This window comes from Poecilia latipinna, unplaced genomic scaffold, assembly GCF_001443285.1.
Source record: "Poecilia latipinna isolate Pla-1442-1.1 unplaced genomic scaffold, P_latipinna-1.0 Scaffold185, whole genome shotgun sequence".
NCBI classification, from domain to species: Eukaryota; Metazoa; Chordata; class Actinopteri; order Cyprinodontiformes; family Poeciliidae; genus Poecilia; species Poecilia latipinna.
The window spans coordinates 9,208-30,838 of record NW_015112801.1 but is presented as its reverse complement, the minus strand read 5'-3'; the positions used below and the strand labels follow the sequence as shown (position 1 = coordinate 30,838).

Below are 21,631 nucleotides of genomic sequence, written 5' to 3'. Positions count from 1 at the left end.
GAAAGAAACCAACAGGAAGAAAAATTAAAAAAAAAAAAAAAAAAAAACTCCCACTGAGCACAACGGGGAAGTGACGGGAGTAGACCAGATGATGCAACGAGGAGTGACTGAGATAAGGTGCTTAAATACTGGGAGGTTGAACGTTGGAACAAAGGAACTGAGCTGATTGCTGATGGGTTGCAGGTGTGAGTGAAGGGAGTAAGCGGCAGACTGGGGAGAGAGAAGGTGGCACATGGGGCGAGGGAGTGAATCTAACACTAACACTCTCATCAAACTAGAGTGACAAATATTAACTTGAAACAAGAAATAAACTAAGGAAGAACTGAAATGGAAACAAGGCAGAACTAATAGAAAAAAAATGAAGGAACACAAAATATGACAACCTCCCCCCAGCAAAAAAAAATTAAACAACCTCAGATCCTAACAGAGATAAAATATGTAAATTAATGTGGTTCCCATGTGTTTACCTCTAACCCACACCTTAAAAATAGCAATTATCGTTGAAAAAGGACAATCTGGACAAGTTGCTAAAGAATTACAGGTCATTCACCAATAAGGTTATTGAAGAAGCTGCATTTCAACAGTTAAATACCTTCTTAACAATGACCAGTTCCTTTAACGTCTTTCAGTCAGGTAAGTCAGTCAGTCAGTCATGAATGCAACCAAATCCCAAGAAAACAAAAATAAAAATCATAGCAAAATCTAGACTTATTTCATGTGACTGAGGTTGTGCAGGACACGGTTCTGGTATTTTTGATCCTCAGCGCAACATTTGAAACTACTGACTTTGATGCGACTGGAGAGCTGGGTTGGACTCTCTGGCCCAGTACTTGACTGGTGTGAGTCTTTAAGGACAGGGACTTTTTGTGTCAGTCGGTCATTTTACATCATGGTTCACATCAATCACATGCGGGGTTCCCCAAGGGTCCATCTTGGAGCACCTCCTATTTAAAATCTACATGCTCTCTCTGGGTCAGATTATGAGAAGTAACTAGATATGCTACCACAATCATGCAGATGATACAGATTATACAGTCATCAGGTAACTGTGAAGCCATTCAAGTCGGTAGATGCAGTTCAGCTCTCAAGTTTGCGAGATCAAGAGTCCTTCCATTGGGTAATAGCTCAATCAGGTTCTTCATGAATGAAGGACAATTGTTAATTTAATTCCCTAATCTTTTTCAACTTGGTGTAACTCTCTTGATTTAAACTGATAGATAGATAGATAGATAGATAGATAAATAAATAAAAATGAACAGCTATTAATATGTGTTCCTATAATTGACATAGAAACATTATATGTTGTGTAACTATCTGGGCCCAAGCTAGCCAATCAATTTAAAACCTGGGATGTTCTTTTACAAACGCCTTTTTTAAGGTTTTAGATCAAAATCCATCGAAAATCCCCCCAAAGTATAATAACTTCAAGTTCAAATCTTAAAGAGGAAAGTATCCAAAGTCTGTAAACAGAGTTCAGCAAGTTGCAAATATAAGTTGGAAAACCATCTTATTAATTAAAAAAAAAACTAAATTTGGAAAAGTTAGCAACCAGCAATCATTTTACTAATTTTAGAGTTTTACATCCAAGAACAGAAACTGATTAAGTTTGGTCAAATCTGTGTACACTAAACCACCGAACTAGAGGCCAGAGGATGGGACCGTGGTTAGGGTCTTTATGTTAGTGTTTTGTCTTGTTCCTAATCAGACAAATTTGAATAATTTAAGAACATTTTGAAGATTTTAAAATAGGCTATAGATTCAATCCAATTCTTGAATTCAAACAACAAAATTTTGCAGAAGTTTTAACTGTAACATACATATTTCTAAAAAGAAATTCTCACAACAAATATGTAATTTAGGTTTTATTGTGTTTCATTTAGACAGGACTGAAAATTACTACTTTGTACTACGTTGTGTCCTTTAATATAAACCATGTCAATAGTTTTTGATCTCTTTAAAGCGAGGGTGTCATTTGTTCATCAGTTGAAATTTCTAAAGCCTTCCTCCAGTTTGAATGTGGATACCCCCCAAACAAAAGCTGAGAGTCTGCAGCTTATTTCCTTTTGCAGTTCCATTATATAACTATAATTAGAATATGTTACAGTAAATAAATAAAAGAACAAAACTTATGTCCGTTTTCAAACATACATGGGCCTAATTGTAAATTTGAGGTGCATAGATTTACATGCAGTCTGTATTTTGTGAAGTACACCCGCTGACACCTTACACTCCACAAACTTCATCTACACTTTCCTTTTCAAGTAGAGCATTAAAAAGTCACTCAGCATGACATCTACACATGATGGTGTCATGTTGCAGTTGTTTCTGGAGTTTAATTCTGACCTCTGTGGTTCAGACTCTGTTTATTTGTACTACTCTTCTACTTTGCATTTCCAGGATACACATAGCAGCTCACGAGCTAACAAGGTCCCACTGCAATTAACCAGGACATGGATCTGCAACCTTCACAATCCAAAGAGCCATTTTCACTCTCAGTCCAATGAAATTGTCACAAATGTTACATGAGCTTTGGGAAAAAGATGAATATCTTCTCTAGGAATTTTGTTGTCATTTGTGACAATTTCTTCTTTCTATTTTTAGGTTTTGAAATAAAGAAAAACATGAAACTTTGCAACAACAACAACAAAAAATCTTCTATAGGATGATGATATTGAATCCGATCAAGAATTGGATTCAAATCTATAGACTATTTTAAAATCTAAAACATGTTCTTAAATTATGTAAAACATTCTTAAAGTAAAAAAATTAAAAAAAAAACAAAACAAAAAAAAAAAAACAATTACCTTCTGTTGTGTAAATTCAATGCAATTATTCCATGACAAAAGAGGGACTAATACTAAAAACACGCATTTGTTATCAAATCTAAATTTAAAAACAATAGTTAATTCTTTATCAGTTTAATGGTGGAAGGTCCAACGAGCAACTTGCGACTCCGTGGCCTCACCCCATACCAGCTTAGCTAGGAAAGAGAGAAGTTTTAAGAAATGTATTTGTAATGTCCTATTGCATTTGAAGGCAGCATGACGCACCAGGTCAAAGAGGAGAGGAGTGGACGTGCGCGCAGCCTGACCCGCCCCTTTCCAGCGAGAGAAGCCACTGCTGTTGCCCACTTACTGTTGTTTTGAGCTCGTGCAGCCTCCTGGCCTCGCTGACGAAACTAAAATTTAGGTTTTAAGCGGCTTCTGTCTGCCCTCGCCCGTTTTCATTTTCGCTGTATGGTTTTGGTTTGCGTGGTGAGGACGGAGACTGGAGGGCGTTTCTATTAATTCATTCACAAACGGCAACAATGGCAGCGCAGGACTTTAATTTCTTGCTCGCTACGGATTCGTACAAGGTGAGCGGATCTGTTTGGTACTCCCCCGGGGGTTCTGTTCTTCGTAAATGTTTCCGGTTGGTTATAAGCATTTATTCTGAGTGCGGCTGGTTGTGCTGTGTCCCAGCTCAGCGGTGCTGTTCACTCACGTCACAGTTATGACAGAAACAGCGTGTAGCAGATGACGGTGATAGCAAGAATCGAAAGTTAAGCCTGCTGTGTGCCGTGGGTGCTGGAAATGGAAATTGAAACTGATCACCTGGGGCAGAGCCCGGATAGAAATCAGCGTGTTGGACACATAATCAGACATTGAGCCTTTAAAGGTTAAAACTAAACTCTCATTTTGCTCTAAGTCTGTATTTCACTGAATCGCAAATGTGATTTGTCAACAACGTGATAAAATGGACTAAGCTTAAATTGACATTTTCATAAATTCTGTGACAATATTCAGAAGAGCCTGGGTTATAAATATGAGTGTTGGTCAGACGTTGGATATGTACATAGTACCATAAACTACTTCTGCTAAGACGCAACTTGACATTTTGTCGTTTGATAAACTAAATCAGATTAAATACTAAAACGTTAAACGTGACATGTTTTTGTTTGACACTGTTTTTTGTATGTTGGCAAGATTTTCAGAAGAGTTTTGTGGGAATGAGCTTTGTTGGCCAAGATTGTGCGTGCAAATGAATTTTAAAGAATTCTGCAGTGCTCAGGGGAGCCTAAGCAACTTACTGAGGCTGTTAAGAAGTATAATTTGTTCTCAACACACACAGAAGCAACACAAACAGAGGTGAACACAGTCAAATACAACAGTCACTAGTAAAGTGGATAATATCTGGTATTTTGCTATTTAAGTAAAACATATGCAGAGCTGGACAACTTGACTGAAAAACATGTCGCAGTATATGTGTTTCATATCAAGCGACATAGATAATTATTGCTAAATTTTGTGTTTTAAACATCTGAAATACTGCCAAGCTGGCAACTTGACCTTTCCTGTTTTATACACAATTTCCTCTTGAGCTGTGGATTCCATCCTTGGACATTTGGGTTGTAGGAAACCAAATTTCTTCATTATTTGCTCCTTTCAGTTGTTTACAGGAAGTGAAAACTGGTATACAAGTTCATTTCCTGTTTAGAGATTGTTTTTTTCTTTTACTCAACAATTACTGTTTTTTTTTTACTTATGTTTTGTGAGGAAAATATAACAACAACCACATACTAAAGAATATTGACTCTGATGAAAAAGAATGTAATAGTCTATTTACTTGCGGATGTTGTGATTTTTTTTTTTAATTATTATTATTATTTTATTTTCCAAGTGAAGCTGCTAGTGAGGACCATATGCCTTCTGGAATACTGTGACTTTGTTTATAAGCAGATTCAAATTATTCTCTTTCTCCAAGAGATCTCATTGCCTCGACAGCCGGAAAAAGGTGCAATATGATCAGCTCTTGGTGGTGAGAATAACGAAGCTATTTGCTACAATCCCTTTCTTCTACCCAAAATGTCACATCGGGTCATCCAGATAAAACGGGGTATTTTCTGTTGACATAACACGGTATGCTAGAAAACAACTTGGTATTATAATCTCGCACCCTGAAAGCGGTGGGTTTGGCTCCATCTTCCTCCCTTACATACCAAGGTGCCCCTGGGTAAGGCTCTTAACTTCAGATTGCCTAATGCAGGTCAGTGCGCCTTGAGAATCAGGGTTTGGAAACGTATGACCCTCACTCTCAGTGGACGGAACGATATGAAACTAAAACGGGGGATTTGTGTTTGGTTTGTTTTTAGCGGAACCTTAAAGCTGCCACAACACAGTTCTCCCAAATCATATCAGACCGAGGGGCCCACAGCCACAACCCTTCCCCCTGTGCCCTGCCAATGAAACACCAAACCACTCAAAAAGGGTCATTTAAGTTTACTTTTAAATGTGGCCTGTCCCTTGAACTTATAAACAAAAGTAAATATTTGTTTTGCACACGCACGTAAGCACACTTCCGCCACTGGACAGGGGGCCACAAACCCAGAAAATGTTGTCAGCCACCTGGAAATCTCATCCATAAAGGATTAATTACAGATTCGTTCTCACCATTATTTGCTCTAGAGTGCAGATAAAAACCTCTGAAGTGCCAGCTACTGATTCCCTTGGTTGCACCTGTGCAGTGTCACACTGTGGAGCACTGTGTTTTTCCTCACTGGTGACCCCTACTGTTCTGGAAAACGACTGCAGTGAGTGAAGCACCTAAATTGACTCTTTGCATTTTTCCTTTTTCAGATCACACACTACAAACAGTATCCTCCAAACGTCAGCAAAATTTACTCCTACTTTGAATGCAGGCAGAAGAAAGGCTCTCAGTTCAATGAGGTGGTGTTCTTTGGTCTGCAGTATTTGCTTAAGAAGTACCTCACAGGTATGTTCTCCCATTAAAAAAGCAACAGTGAATAACTATTGAGACATGAACATGGTGATTTTCAAGGACTTGACCTTATGCTTATCCATCTTCCTTGCTTTGAGGAGACAGCGTAATCTTCCGACAACTTACTTGTATATTCAAAGGGTTTAACTACAAATAACATTTTAGAAAAGTACCAATCCAGCACTGAATATTCAGACACACTTAAAATGTTCCGTAAAAGTTTGTAGGCAACATTTGCCGGATGTCAAAATGATGCTAATATGGCAGCAATGTTCACTGAACTGTAAGGTTCTCCTGTTTCCCCCCCATTTCCTAGTGGAAATATTGCACACTTAACAAATTAGATAATTTATTTAAAAATAACACTTGGCAAAGAACTAATTAATTTTAAAGTATTAGACTTCCAAGACAAATGGGATAAAAGAAGAATCACACTTTCTTTCTCTATCCGCATGTGCATAAATGACATCAGTAAAACTTTCATTAGAAAAATGTTAATTGTACAGAGCTTTAATTTAATGTAGTGGGCTTTTGAATAAGAGATTCTCAATAATAATAAAAAACATTAAAATCAAGAAAAATGGCATTTTAAAACACCCAATGCATAGGAAAAATACTTGTGTATCCACACATTTGGAGTAAAAAAAATAAAAATAATAAAAAAAGGTTATTTAAAGAGCATTGAAATACCAGAACTGATTAAGATGTCATGAACATAGACACAAAAAAGCACCAATAAAGAAAAAACAACTCCCACTCTGACTCCTTTTTTTTTTTTTAATAGTTTTGGACGAGGTTGGGTCTTGGTCCTAGTGGTGTGTAAGCAGAAACAGTCTGAACTTTGTGACTTTCCACCCACTTAACAACATCCATCCCCGAGGCGCCTGTTTGTATCCAAATTCCTTAAGAACGACAACCGTCAACACGTTTATCAACCTTAACATCGCCATGGAACACTGTAAAATATTCTGACAACAAGTTTAAAACCCTCAATTGGAAGGAATACATCCTCCAAGTCTTCTGGTCTTGAAGCTGAATTTTGAGATTAAACTCCATTATAGTTAAAGTTGGCACAAAATTAGGTCCATCAATAAGTTTAAATTGGGTTCATTGAAACGAGACTGAGGGGAACCTTCTTCAAATCAGAAACGTTTTACCTCCTTACTCCACAAAGCTCCTCTCCAAAAACTGGCAGTGATTCCTTAAGGTATGCTTTCCCTGACGACATTATTTCCCTGAACTAAACAAAGCTATAAATCACATCTGTTGATCCAGACTGCTGTAGCAGTGTTGAGCAGCATCTTGTTCAATCTCTGGGTGTAGGAGGAAGTCTTCCTGTGCAAGAAAATAAAAAGTCATGATTTCCAGTTTTAAAACTATAATCAAAGGTTGCATTTTATAACTGATTAGAAGTTTATGGCAAATCCAAATTTTTAAATAATTTGGTCAATGCCTTTTTGCCTTTGTGGTGAAAATACTGGGCTCTGCAGTCGTTTGCTGTCAACCCTGTGAACAAAATTAAATCCCTTCAAAATCGGAGAACGTTCCAAACGTTTGCAGGATGTCTTAAAGCCTTAGAGACTGATCCAATTGGAGTATTACCACCCCCACCCCTTCACACACACACACACACACACACACACACACCACCTACCCTCACCCACCCACACACACATAAAGAGCTACTGTGCTTCATTTCTTAACATGCACTTTTAATAATCCATGAGTGTTATAGTTTTTTTTTAATTGTTAGAAAACAGTATTCAAAAAAACAGATCAGGGCCAGAAAGAAAGCCTGCTTCTAGATCTGTTGCAATAAACAATAAATCAATTAATCACATGTTAAATTAAGAGCAGCTTAATATTTCTCATTTACATGATTTATCGTTTTTCTATTTTCTTTCTCTTTCTACCAAGACTGGTCTTTTGTCTAGTGCTGTGGTCTCTACTAGCTCCTGTTTTTGTAGGACAGTTTTGCTTCCAGAGACTTCATAAATCATTTATTTGTTGTTTCTTTTTTCATTTATTTTGGATATGTAAAATGTCTTCCAGTTTGAGTGTTAAATGTTCACTAGTTTATCTTTGAGAATGCGTTCTTGCATTCCTGTGCCATCGGATTACTTAAAAATGGTCTCAAAACATTATTGTTTATCACGATAATGTCTGGGACAATTTATTATCCAGTAAAATTTGTAATTTTGCCTCAGCTCATGAATTCTGAGAAAAAAAATTAAAATATGAACACTCGCATCTTTCCAACAGTAAATGTTATGTGTCCTCCTTTCACCAGAAAATCTTGGTAAAGACACGAGAATAGAAATAAGACTAAAACAGCAAACTATCACTCCAAGCTGTTCTCCCATGAGAAATTGTTTTTTTTATTGCCCATAGAAACCGTTAGAAATGCCTGCTACGGTTTTGTATTTTTTCCGGCTTCATTCACATCAACTTTGATCTGCTCATAGGGGTTTGGTAGCTTTGCTAACATTCAGTGTTTACAGGCCCAGTTGTGACCGAGGACAAGATTCAGGAGGCCAAGCTATTCTACCAGATGCATTTCAAACAGGCTGTGTTTGATGAAGAGGGCTGGAGAAAAGTCCTAGAGGTATTCAGAGACAGGTTCACCTACGCCTGTGTTTCAATCACTTAATGTCAAAGATGTAAAAAGAAATGTTTTTTTTTCTGTGTCAGAAACACAATGGTCGTCTTCCTATTCGCATCAAAGCGGTTCCAGAGGGGAAGATCATACCAAGAGGCAACGTTTTATTTACTGTGGAAAATACAGATCAGGATTTCTACTGGCTCACCAACTACATTGAGGTAAATTTGAAAAAAGTAACTTGAAGTGTTTGTTGTTGTTGAAATATGTCACATTAATAATGCAGAGTAGCAAAACCTGCTCTCAGATTGAAACTTTAAAGACCCCTGGGTGTCCAGAGAGACCCCCGGAAAGACGAGCAAAAAGCAGTACCTTGATTCTGACTGAGAGGCGCTCTTTGGTGTAAAAGTCTCTGAGTGAATGATTCTAGATGAGGAAGGCTGGTTCTGTTGGAGATGATGATGTAAAGAAGGATTTTCCATAAAATCATGAAAATTTTGGACAATCCTTATTATGCTCTTCATGACTGTCATAGAAAAACAGTCTTCAGTCGGAGGCTTCCTGACATTCACCGTTATACAGACTGCTACAGGAGATCCTTCCTGCCCATAGCCATCAGTGTCTACAGTAACTTTGACAAATCTTGACTTAATAGGAGTTCCAACATTTGAATTTGAATTGTGCTTTTACTCAGTTGTGACTTATACTGTTATATTTGGCATCTGATTTTATTATAATTCAGATTGTAGGATTAAGAATAACAAGGAAATAATTTCAGGCTTCCACACAAAAACGCAGAGTTTTTGTTCTAAAAAATGTTTTTTGTTATTTAGAATAGTCAAATTCAAAATTTTGAAACACCTATTGATGCAATCTCGCCGTAACACCCAGAACTGGGAATTGATTTTATTATAATGTCAGCTAATGGTGGAACTGTGGCCAGTAAAAGCCAGCCCCTCGTACAACACTTTGCTTCATACAGAGGGTCTAGGCTCTCTATCAAGAAATGTTTTCTTCCTGGAGACATGGATCATGTTGAGGTTATTACTCAGTTGCTAACGTTTGCCTGTGACGTACTTAATGCACCAGTTCTCTGCTATGATTCTTACGGGAAATTGCCTGCACTGTAAACAACCGTCCTCCACTGCGAACAGAGAAGAGCTGAGCCGCCTGAGGCCGCCGTTCATGTTAATTCAATATTTAGTAGTGTGACCAACATTGACTGAATGGCTTCCTTCACTTGCTCCGCTACAGACAGACTACAATTCTAAAGCAGGAGAAAATCAACATCATAGATTACACCATCTTCTGTTTGCCGATGGCCCGGTAGAAAATCTACCGGAAGGAATCGGGGTGAAGGGGAGAAAGCCCAGACTGTGCTGAAGCGAGATCTTATTTTAGCAGAATCCGACAGGAAGGCCATGGCCAGGCTACAGCAGTACTTCAAATCAAGAAGAGGTAATCAGGTTAAACTCTGAGAACAACTAGCAGATCTTACCTTTAGGAATCGTTTTAAATGTCCGCCCTAATTCATAACAGTGTTCGACTTGCATTTGGACTTGATGTCTTGAACATCACCGCTTCAACTTATGGTCATGTCTAAGTGTTTCTCTTGCTACAGAGCCTTTTGCATCCAGAATTAAAGGCTGATTGCTCATTTAAAAGCTTTTGGGGCTCTCCTTCATCCTTGTTGCTTTTGTTTTTTTTTTTATCTGCTTCTTTTTGGCCATAGACCATGCTGGTGCAGATGTGGTATCCCATCACAGTAGCTACCATATCCAGAGAATTTAAGAAGATTCTGGCCAAACACCTGAAAGCTACTTCAGGGAGTCTGGAGGGCCTGGAGCTGAAGCTGCATGACTTCGGCTACCGAGGAGTCTCATCCCAGGAGGTCAGGAGGCTCTTGCTGCCTCTCTTCACTATGTGTGTCTCATATGTTGGCGCTACATATTTTTTTTTGTTTTATTCTTCAAGAAATCTTTATTTAGAAAGTATGACACACGAGTAATAATAATACAGGATATCAAAATTATTATTATTATTATTATTACATAAGTTAAAATAGAGTTTGACAAACATCATTAATAGAAAATGTTTCTAAACCTGGACAAAATGTGTATGTAAAACTGAAAAGAAGTCACTATTTGTGATCATTTTGCCAGGATTATAGAGTAAAATTAACTTTTTGTGAACACGACAAACTTTGCTTCTTTATCATTGTTTTTGCATTAAAACCTTTGTGAATATTTTTGGAGTCCCAGGCAATAATCTGATCAGAGAGGGGGAAACGTGTATAATGTGGAAACGAAATGTTAAGGATTTTAAACTTTTCCCACTTTTTCATTTAAACACTATTATTTTCACACCTAGCTATAAGTAGCAAAATAAAATCTTTTGAAAGTGTGTGTATAACAGTATTAAAACATGCATATATCCACCTGTCGTTCATAGTAATCTTACTGAAGTGTCTATGGCAATGGCTGAAGTTTGTTTGCAGATAAACTTTCTAAATAAACTTGTAGATAATGTTTTTCTGTTTCATATTTTTAATTGTATTTTTAATTTGTAGTCTGCAGCATTGGGTGGAGCCGCTCACCTGGTTAATTTCTGCGGTACAGACACGATAGCCGGAGTATTGATGGCTCAGCGGTATTATGGTTGTCCGATGGCTGGCTTCTCCATTCCAGCGGCTGAACACAGGTGATCTAAACAAGTGGAATAAGCAGTTCAGAAATGGTGTGCATCAAAAAGAGAGAAGGTCCTCAATGCTGGTTTCCAATCAGTTTGTTAAAGCTTTAACACAATTTCCCTTTCAGGCGCAAACGTCACTTCTGTTTCTGCCCCCCCATGACGTAGTTTATCACCTCCATCCTTTTTGCGTCCTGTGTAGTACGATCATATCCTGGGGGAAGAACAAGGAGAAGGAGGCCTTTGAGAGGATCCTGGACCAGTTTCTGTCGGGACCAGTGTCGGTGGTCAGTGACAGCTATGACATCTTCAATGCCTGCAAACACATCTGGGGAGATAAGCTGAAGGAACGGGTGATGGAGCGCAGTGAGGACTCCTGTCTGGTGATCAGGCCCGATTCTGGAGACCCAGCAGAGACTCTAATTGAGGTAAAAAAAAAAAAAGACAGATCAAGTGTCTGACTTCATTTTAATTTTAAATAATAAAAAAAACATTTTTGACTTGATTGTATTTTGGGGGCTCAAGTGGGCGTCCAACCTTCCTCTGTTATTCTTTGACTTAATTACATACCATCCATTTTCATTGGGTCTGGACTTCAAGATGGCCCTGCTGAGCCTTCTTGGTACCTGTCAGCACATATTTGGCTTCACATAATTTGTTGATGCATGCAAAAACCTTCAGCTACAGTAAAACTGTAAGATTGCCTCGCTGCTTGAGTATTAACCAATATGCAGCAGTGTTGATTGCACCATCATTCTTGATCCTAATCCCTTTGGGACTGCAGTAGCTCAGCACAGTACAGAGTTCAATCTCCAGCTGCTAAAGCCAGATGGTGTTTAGGGAAAGCGCCGAACTGCATCTTGACTGTAATATGGCGTTCTCAGTTCAGCATATGACTTGTATTTGTTTTCGTTATCAATCAAAATGCCACCAAAAAATCTGAAATTAGATATTTGTATAAAATGTTTCAAAAGACACATAATCTGTCTGAAGCCTGGGCAAAGAACTCCTCCAAATGAGCACCAAATTAGTCTGAGTGACTCCAGGAGAACTATGTTTTAGAGAAGCCGTTACAAAGCCCTATCTCAGTCCCACAGAAAGCTTGTTTAGAACTGAAAGTGTGTTTTAGAGCAAAGCTGGCTACAAACCAGAAATGGGCCTCAATTTCAGCAAGATGTTATGAGACACTTGTTGGAGTATGACCATAATATTTAAAAAACACAGTTTAAATGCAATTATACTAAGTGTTGAATGTATGTGAATCTGAATTTGAATAAAAATACATTTTTGCATTTTAGTGAATACAATTTTTTTCTTTAATCCTGCCTCACCTAAAACTGTAAAGGTCTGCTTCTATGTCAGACAGTGGGGGGAGGGGGGGAAACAAACATTTGTGTTATATGAATACCTGTTTTTAACTTTAGCTGTTGACCTTTAACTGGATCAGTTGCTGATTACTTGATATGGGACTGCAGAAATATTTTTTGGAGGATTTGTTGCACAGTAGTTTTCTATAAAAATGACAGAATCTAAAGTTTAGTGTCTGAAAGTCATGTTACAGTAGATTCAGACTGTATCTACATCACCAAAGCATGCCGATCACTAGACGATGGCTTATTTAAATCTGCTCTAGTTGAATTGAGATTATATGTCACATTTCCCTCTAAAAGTGCCCTAACAATGATTTCACCTTTAGGTCATCAAGATTTTAGGAGAGTGTTTTGGCTACAGTCTGAACTCAATGGGATATAAGGTTCTTCCATCTTACCTGCGGATCATCCAAGGGGATGGCATTGACCTCAGCTCAGTAGATCAGGTAAGAAAAATCTGAAGATTGGAAAGGTTACATAATACCTGCATAACTGAAGAACTGTGCCGTTTCAAGGTATCCTAGTCTCAAATTGACAACAAAGATGTGAGGAATCGCTAAAACTGAAATGGAAGGCGCAGTTGGAAGCTGCTTGTTGTGAAAAGTACTCTGATTGTTCTTTTAAAGAAATACGTTTGTTAAAGTAAGACAACATTTCCACTGTTGGCAGAGCCTGTAAATACTTTTTTTATTGTGATAAAACACAAGCTTCAAAACACAAACTACTTCAAGGTGAGGTTAAGGGGTCTTTTGGGCGCATCCGTGTGCACTGAGATGATATTTGATGTGAATTGGCACTATGTAAACTTTAATCTCAGAATTATAAGAATAAAGTTAACTTTTTTTTTCCAGTGACCCTAGTCCTTCTGTGTACCCCGTCATCCATAGCCTGGTCATCACCTTCCTGTGAAATTCCATTCAATTCCCATCTCCCTTCACATCTCCGTTTGGGATTTCTCCCATTGAGCTCAATTTCTCTGGTTGAAGTAGTTGTGAACAATGACAAGCTTAGCATCAGAAACGTGCCTTTAGCTTCAGACAAAATTATTATTATCTGTAATTTTGGTTTTGACCTTATTTTTTATTCTGCTTCTGATTTCTCTAGATTCTTGCTAAGCTGAGTGATGAAGGGTGGAGTGCTGAGAATGTGCTTTTTGGCTGTGGCAGCTCCTTGCTTCAGAAGCTGAACAGAGATACACTTAACTGTGCATTCAAGTGCAGCTATGTAGAGACCAATGGCAAAGGGGTAAGTGCTACAGCTTAGGCCAGACACTCAATCATTCTAGACTTCAGAGCACGCATTACAATTTTTTGATTCTCTCCTGCCACCTGTAATACCATTGCCATGTAAAACATCATGCTAGGAAAAAGTTTTAAACACAGCCATTATAATAGCTGCAACTGCAAAATAGTCTTTTTGGATCAATTGTATTGTGTCCCATTGAAACAGTTCTTTTTATGAGTTTTTGTATCTCAAGTGTGTACAGATATCAGATTGTTAAATATAATCAAAATGTAAAAAGTGCACACTGTCTAGTTGGAGATTATTTGGGTGCATTCACACCAGCCATGTTTAGTATTCCTTAATTATTCTTTAGTTCATTTGCCTAGAAAGTCCAGTTTGTTTGGAGAGATGTGAATGCATAACCAAACTTTGACCCGAACCAAAAAAAGTAAACTCTGGTCCTCCTACAAACCCAGGCCAACCGATCCGTGTTCGGTTGACCTAGGTCAAGTGAACTCTGGTGCGGTTTGAATGCACATGTGAACGCCAATGTACATTTGAACTGGAGACCGCTTCAAAAGCAGGAAGTGGATTACAGTGCAGGGCATTATGGGTAAATACAACTAAAACAAACATGTGAATCTAGCACTAGTGGAAGAAGTGGCTCTTGGTCTTTTATTAAAGACAGAAGAGGAATTCTCCAACCACTAAAATCTGATGCCTCTCCATTTTTGTTTACATTTTGTGAAGAAGGAAGTTGTGTCTTCTTCAGAGGTTTTAGTGTTGTTTTCTTGAGTAGTTTGCCCCCACAGGCAAAGGGAGGGAATACATTTTTTAATGGATCTGGATCATTGGACACAGAGAACCGCAGCAGCTCAAAATGTAACAAATGTTGTGATCTTGAACCAGTCAACCGGGTCTACTGAACTATCTGGTGTGAAAACACACTTAGACTGCTGGGTGTATTTCTCTCAATCCCACTGCAATAGCTTCACTCCATTCATGTCCTCATTGCTGCTTTTTTTTAATCATTTTGTTTTTTGAAGGACCGACTTTACCGGTTTTTATTACAGCGGATCTGAAAAAGTCTCATGAACTCTCAGGACTGTCAATTATGATGTTCATTTTATGAAGCAATTTTTTGTCATCAGCATGATTACCTGGAGGGGGTCCAGAGCAGTCTTCAGAACAGAGCCAGGCATTTATATCAGCTTGTTTAGCTTTTCTGTGTTGCTGGCTCTCATACTGCTACTCCAGTAGCAGGTGACAGAAGAGTTTGCTCTCTCTCCAACAGACTTATAGAAGACATGCAGTATCTTACTGGAAACACTCAAGGACTTGAGCTTCCATGAAGTACAGTCTGCTCTGTCTCATATGTAGCTTCACTGCTGCGCCTCTAGCCCCGACTGCTTTCTACTCCAACAACAAAGTATTTCTACTCCTCCTCCACTTCCGTTCCCATGATGGAAACCGTGGTTAGCCTTTTCCTTCTTGTCCAGCTCTGATGAACCCGACAGCTGCAGAGTCATCTGAGTATTTCTGCAGACGCAATCGGACTCTGACTTATGCTGGAGGTCTGAAGGGCACTGAGTGAAAAGGAAAGCTAAGAGTACAGCCCGCTTTGGTACTGCTGACCCCCATGGTCAGAAACACGACTCTTCAGGTCTGTTTGTCAGGTTGTCCACTGCTCTGGAGCCTCTGACAGCAGTCAGGGTGAATTGTGTTAAATGCAGCCTGACTCATTTAAGTCAGGCTGGACAAAGCAGGCAGCACAGTGGTGCCTGCTTTGTCCAGATGAGCATGGGTTTGTTGTAGCCGGCGTATGATGGTATGTAACGCCGCATTGTGTCATAATGCCGCAATATGTAATAAGGTAGTAAAACTGCGCTTCAGAATGTAGTAAAACAACAGCAAGGCCACATTTTATAGCAATCGACACAGAATGTAATAAAATCCTTAAACGTATTCTTCAGTGCTTTCTGCCGCATACGTAATTACGCCGTTACATTTTGCTCTGATTATTACAAAATGCAGAGGTAGCTCTTTAATTTTTTTAAAATAATGTAATAATGTGGCGCAGTAAACAAGTCTCAGTTTCCCTCTGTCCCACTGCAGGCTGACATCCTGCTCTATGATCTTGTGTGTGTGTTCCAGATGGATGTGTGCAAGCAGCCAGTGACCGACCCGTCCAAGGGGTCAAAGCGGGGCCGGTTATCGCTGAGGAGAAACTCGGACGGCTTCCTCGAGACGATAGAGAGAGGAGCAGGCAAACCCGAGGAGGTCTTTCACAACTTTTGTTTTCTAATCATGTATTAAGTCACTTAACTAAACTTAAAATAGCAATTACAATCTAACTTCCTGTTTTTTTTCTTTTGTTTGCTTTTTAAATTGCTAACAATTTAAATGATTGTTTTGCTAAAATATTTTGTTTACCTCATTCATAGCTTGGACAAATAAGATAGAATAGTTGTTGACGTTAAAAAAAAAAAGAAATCTCAAGACATGTCAAAATACAAACGGGTCCAATTCATACCCTTAAATATTGAACAACTTCAAATTAATGGCATGTGTAAAAAATAATAATTTAACCCTTTCTTAGTGAGTGGGAAACATCTTCATTGGCATTCAGCCATTATTATTATTTTTTTTTTATTGTTAAGATTGTTTTGTATATTTTCCCTGGTGCTTTGATGGTTTGGTGATGAGATTCGTACCTGCTTGCCATGTCCCATCAACTTAGCTCCATCCATAGATTCTGGACCACTCCACAATATTATTGTTACCGCCAATCAGAAGAAAAAATGCTGGTAATATTAAAAGGTAACTTTAAACCCACTGTTAAAAATAACATTGAGCTTAACTGTACAAGTTAACGCAATGTTAGTTACAGTAATTCAGGTCAAAAAGTTGTTTTTCTAAGGAAGCCCGGTTGATTTCATCAAGCACTTGGATTTGCAGGAATTCCTGCATGTAATTTGATTTCACAATCTGAAAGGTTCTGTTGATAAGCTAATCGCAAATGCATGATGTGACACTTTCAGATCACCCATGGCAACCGACTTTGATGTCAGATGCAACCCTGAATTAATAAAGTTAATTAAGCAATTAGGAACAATCTCCAGATATTCTTTTTATAGAGCAATGCTGATTCTTTATGTGGTGAAATAAAAACATCACTTGAACTCTTAAAAATCAGTGATCTGATCTTACTCAGACCACTGAGCTTTTGCTCCCAGATGATGTGTGTCTCTCTCTCCTAGACCCTGCAATTTAAGCAGCTACACATGCAACTAACTCTTATGTTTGCCAGATTTTAATTGCTTAGACATTCCTGCTGGCTCAGCGCTAATCTGTTTAGCTATGTTTCTCTCATAGATTGAGACACATCTATAATCAACTCTTAGCTTTTTCTTTAAAATTGAAACCACTCCTGGACCGGCTGGACTTTTATTTTGTTTAATTTTTGGCCATTTTTTGTGTTGGTTCTTAACAAACCCTCTGGATCTGCTGCAGGATTCTTCCTGTTAAATCTTAAATGCAAAATTCTTTTTGCATCAATTTTTCATGCAAAAATTTTAGCATCAAGGAGAAATTGATGTTAAAGCCCAAGATTCCAAATAAGGAATACTAAATTGCTTTTGAAATTTAGCATTTCTTACTTTTTTTTTTTTTTTTTTACATTTTTTTGTGAGACTCCATTTAGGTTTTGGAAATGGAATAAACTTCATTGCACCCTCTAAAAGCTCTGAGTTGACAACATTTACCCAATTTTTTCACATTACTGTACTTCAAACCTCTCTGACTGCGTTGCAGTTACCATGATTTTATCATTGTAATGATAAAATCCAACAATGCTGTCAGAGGTTCACTTCCTCCAGGTAAGGGGCGTGACCGCAGATTGGTCAATTGCAGACAATCCCACTGGAGTGATTGTCAGGTGGCTTCATGTGAGTTATGTTGACACCACATATCTAGATCCATTCTCTAGAATCCAGAATCTTTGAGTTCTGAAGCTGGTGTGTGCGTGCGTGTGGTCAAGTCTTTTCCTGTTAGACTGGAAACGTGGTGCTCTTGTGAGTGTGGGTAACATGTGCTCTGTGCTCTTCAGGACCTCCTGGTGACTGTTTTTGAGAACGGCAGCCTGCTGCAGGACTACTCTCTGGACGAGATCAGAAAAAATGCTCTGCTTCAGGACGACGAGCCAAACCCAAACCTGTACAACCACGAACGGGAGCTGCTGCACAACCACATCATCAGCAGCATCCATTAGAACACCCGGACGACTCGTAGGACTCACGGTACTCTGGGCACAGCGGGGAGTGGCAGCACACAGACTAGCAATTTTTTTTAAAGCACCAACTACATGATGAAACTCTGGATTAGTCACTGCCAAGAGCCACCAACAACCCACCACTGCAACCTTCATATCGGAGAGCCACAACATGTCTGTGTTCACGTCCATCTGCTTCCCTCACTCCCGTACCTCTTGCACAATCACCTGGTGTTTTATTATGCTGCAGCAGTGAACACAGCGCAGCGTTGTCTTGACACTAAATGTGACCAACTAAAGCTCAGGTTCAGATATAAGCTAAGTTACTCATTTCCAAAAATGTCTTGTGCTCCTATTGAGTTCTACAACAGAAGTAGATCAATATATCAGCTCGACACAGGAAACATTTGCAATTGTTGTGCATCAGCCGATGTTCCAGTGAAGTTCGGTCCCGTCACTCTCTGGTGGACATTTATAGAGCTGGAACTTTGTGAATGATGAAGAGCCATAAAAAATGAAAATATCTGGCCTTTCCTACTGGCCAGCAGTGTTACAGCACCGTGTCATAACATTTCCGTATCTTCATCAATCTTTGAAAGCAAATCCTGTCACAATTCAACTCTGGAATATAAATGTGATTCTTAAAGCTGCTTTTAACGTCAACATGCATCTCGTTTTACCAACTTCCACACGTCGTGAACTTCACTCTGTTTATTTTAGTGTTCATGTGAAGTAAGGAAGTTTTAAGTAGTTTCTAAGTGCAGGAAATGACTATAAAATAATACAGACAGATCATAACGGCAGTTTATGTTCATACCATTAGGCAGGCATGTACTTTTTGATGTTGCTCTGTCCAGAACCCCAAAGTATCAATTTTGTATTATTCCATAAAACTTAAGTTGTCATAAGAATGCAATTTTTTTTTTTTTTAATGTTTTGTAAATGTCATTTCAGTAATACTGACTAAATGCTTTCATGGGAGTTCAGTCCTCATCCATTTCAGGTGTTTTCAGACAGCAGTGCTGTCTTCAGTCACAGCCTCTTTCTCCCTGCTGGCTCTTAAAGGAACAGCGCTTTGCTGCGTAGAAACCCATTGCAATTATTACGTTTTGTACCAAAAAGTACTGTGTAGTCAGCAGCTTATCAAGGGAAAAACTGAAATCTGTTAAAAGAATAACACAGATACTTCTATCACAGCCTTCTTAATACATACTTAACATTGAGCTTAATTAGAAAACCATGCTACTGCAAGCTGTTTGGATAATATACCAAGCAGATTTTATTGTCTTTAGCTAAAATTTCCCATTTTTCAGCCACGATCCTATGTCACCATGGTTACAACTGTTTCTGTTTAATCATGACCACCGCAGACCAGCTGACTCACATTTACCTTTGAGTTGCTCTTGCTGGTTTAAATTGCTAACATGTTAGCATGTTAGCTTTGGGGACTGGACTCGGGCATTGCTGCTGTTGTGGAAGGAAAACTAAAAGGTCACATCCAGTTAGAATAAAGCATGTTTTTAATGAAAAGCTGGGACATTACACAAGTGCTTTTATTAAACCTGCACAGCTCAATATCATGGCTGTACTTTTTAATTGTATAAAATTATATTTATTTACCAAGTACTTTGAAAAGGTGTAGCGCTCATCTGGTTTTCTGATTGACATCTATACCACAAACCTGTGTTCAACATATGGCCTCATGTTTTCACACCCTATAATGTTGCCAGTTTGTCACTGATTGTACATTCTGATTCAATGTATAGTAGAACTGCAATAGTTTTGATTACCAGTGTGTGATGTTTTGTTTGAGGCTAGTGTTTTATTTGGGCATTTAATCTTTAACTTGAAACTGATTGGAAACATTATTATTGTTATTATTTGTTTAACCCCTTCCTGTTTGTTGTGTTGATCTGAGAAAAACAGCCAGTTTGTTTTGCTACATACTGCTTTAAAAGATTGATTTAATATTAAACATTAATTACTGAGTGAAATGTAAGTTTGCATTTGACAGACACAGAACAGATTTCGTTAACTGATGTAGCTTATGTTTAAGCTAGCTTAAACATAAGCTTGGTTAATGAATGGCAAATGAACAAATCTGTTGTGTCCACAGCTATTCAGGTTTTTTTTTTCATGATTCATGATTCATGACTAAAATTTCTGTATTCGCATTTCCTCAAATTGTCCTTCTCAAATTGTGCAAGTTCTTATTTGACTTATTTACCCAGAATGCCTTTTAGGAACTGCTGCCAAAGATTTATTTTTTTTTACAGCTGAAAACATTTTTTATAAATGATTGTCAAACCCCTGCATCAACATGTCAGCTGTTTTAGGAAATTCAAAACTCTTATGGTCTGAACTCCTGAGCTGTCCAAGGTGTCCAACTCTCAACCTTTAACCCCTGGAGACAGGCATCTACCTCCCCATGATCCTGCAAGGCAGGTACAGGAAAAAAAATCTCAAAACTTTTCACATATTATGAAATGTATACACTAGGTTTTAGGAACAGGCATTGGTATATGACTTCGGTGTATTCACATTGCAGAAGTGTGATTTTTTTATTTATTTTTTGACTCTAGTGGCCTTTATTTGATAGTTAATTGACAGGAAGGTGGGTAATGAGAAAAGGGTGAAGACATGCAGCAACGGTCGCCAAGGCTGGGAATCGAACCTACAACAGCTGCGTCGAGGACTAAGGTGCTTAACCCTTGCGCCATCACAGCACACCCCAGAAGTGTGATTTTTGAAGTTAAATATTAAAGAAATATTAGGCACCTGGATCTCTCTTTGATTTGGTTCAGTTGCCTTCTTTACAGGAACTTTAGATTTTCATAGCTTTTCATTTTATTGTCCATCTTTTCAACAGTCATTTAAGTTTTAGACTGATGACTGTTGACCTGTTGTTCTGTAAGGAAATGTAATTAAATAAATTGTTTTGGGAAAAAAAACTTTAAGAAGGTTAATTTTAAAGATAAATCCTAATTACAGAAAGTTCTGGAAAGATTTAAGTAAGGTAGGAGGATTCATCCATCCATTCATCTAAACTCGCCTGTCCTCGCAGGGTGACGGGGTGGAACAGGTCACCAGTCCACCACACCCCAGGAACAACAATGACTATAACATGTTTATGTTATAAACATAAACATGTTATAGTTTATGTATTGACAAGTCTTCAGTGTCAATACACTGAAGACTTGCTTTTCTCTTCATATTTTTTCATTACATGTCTGTAATTTTATGTTTTGTGTCCAAAGGTCACTATTTTTTTTTCTTTTGTGAGAATAAACCACCCTTCCAGCCTGAGTGTGCATTTCTCTGCCTCAGCAGGAATCCCGCCTCTCAGCAGGATTACAGATGTAGAAGCTGTTATCACAGCGGGTTTATCCCAGAAGCAGTCCTATCCACAGGTGAGCTCAGACATGGGATCAAACATGTAGCCATACTTTATAAGAGTGTCGTGTAGTCCTTTAGCACTGCGGCAATATGAATAATAAAAAAACATAGCTTTTAATAATGTATCTCTATATTATAATTAAGAGCACCAACATGAAAGGCTCAAAAAAGAAATTATGGGTATAGAATCCAAACATAGAACTCATAATCATCGTTCTAAAATAGTATCAATACAGTGATTTTTTAAAAATAAACTAATGAATAAATAAATAGCAAAAAGGTAATTTTTTAACAGAATATTAAGTTGAAGGGGAATCTATGCCACTT

General features: G+C 38.3%; 1 protein-coding gene across 4 annotated transcripts; it reads left to right on the top strand.

The window, feature by feature from the left end:
• The first annotated feature begins 3,063 nt into the window (after nt 1–3,063).
• Nucleotides 3,064–20,261, top strand: nampt2 (nicotinamide phosphoribosyltransferase 2). 4 transcript variants are annotated; one of them, XR_001424743.1, is made up of 12 exons: nt 3,064–3,355; nt 4,744–4,797; nt 5,616–5,751; nt 8,259–8,362; nt 8,449–8,577; nt 10,089–10,247; nt 10,926–11,056; nt 11,247–11,472; nt 12,741–12,860; nt 13,519–13,659; nt 15,138–15,301; nt 15,793–15,874. XR_001424743.1 is itself a non-coding variant. In XM_015030511.1 (12 exons), the coding sequence occupies exons 1-12, from the start codon at nt 3,308–3,310 to the stop codon at nt 17,906–17,908; spliced, it is 1,536 nt and encodes a 511-aa protein (XP_014885997.1). In that variant the 5' UTR covers nt 3,065–3,307; the 3' UTR covers nt 17,909–20,261. The 4 variants fall into 4 exon arrangements, 3 of the variants coding, with proteins under 3 accessions (XP_014885997.1, XP_014885998.1, XP_014885999.1); XM_015030511.1 differs by lacking the exon at nt 15,138–15,301 and adding an exon at nt 17,747–20,261 and having other exon boundaries at nt 3,065–3,355; nt 15,793–15,918; XM_015030512.1 differs by lacking the exons at nt 4,744–4,797; nt 15,138–15,301 and adding an exon at nt 17,747–20,261 and having other exon boundaries at nt 3,065–3,355; nt 15,793–15,918.
• The last annotated feature ends 1,370 nt before the right edge of the window (nt 20,262–21,631 follow it).

What these genes read in the sequence shown, in the direction of transcription:
- nampt2 (XM_015030511.1), top strand. Translation starts at nt 3,308, where the DNA reads ATGGCAGCGCAGGACTTTAATTTCTTGCTCGCTACGGATTCGTACAAG. An exon ending in GGCTCACCAACTACATTGAG is followed by an intron (nt 8,578 to 10,088) that starts GTAAATTTGAAA and finishes TTTTGGCCATAG; the next exon opens with ACCATGCTGGTGCAGATGTG. An exon ending in CAGCAGAGACTCTAATTGAG is followed by an intron (nt 11,473 to 12,740) that starts GTAAAAAAAAAA and finishes TTTCACCTTTAG; the next exon opens with GTCATCAAGATTTTAGGAGA.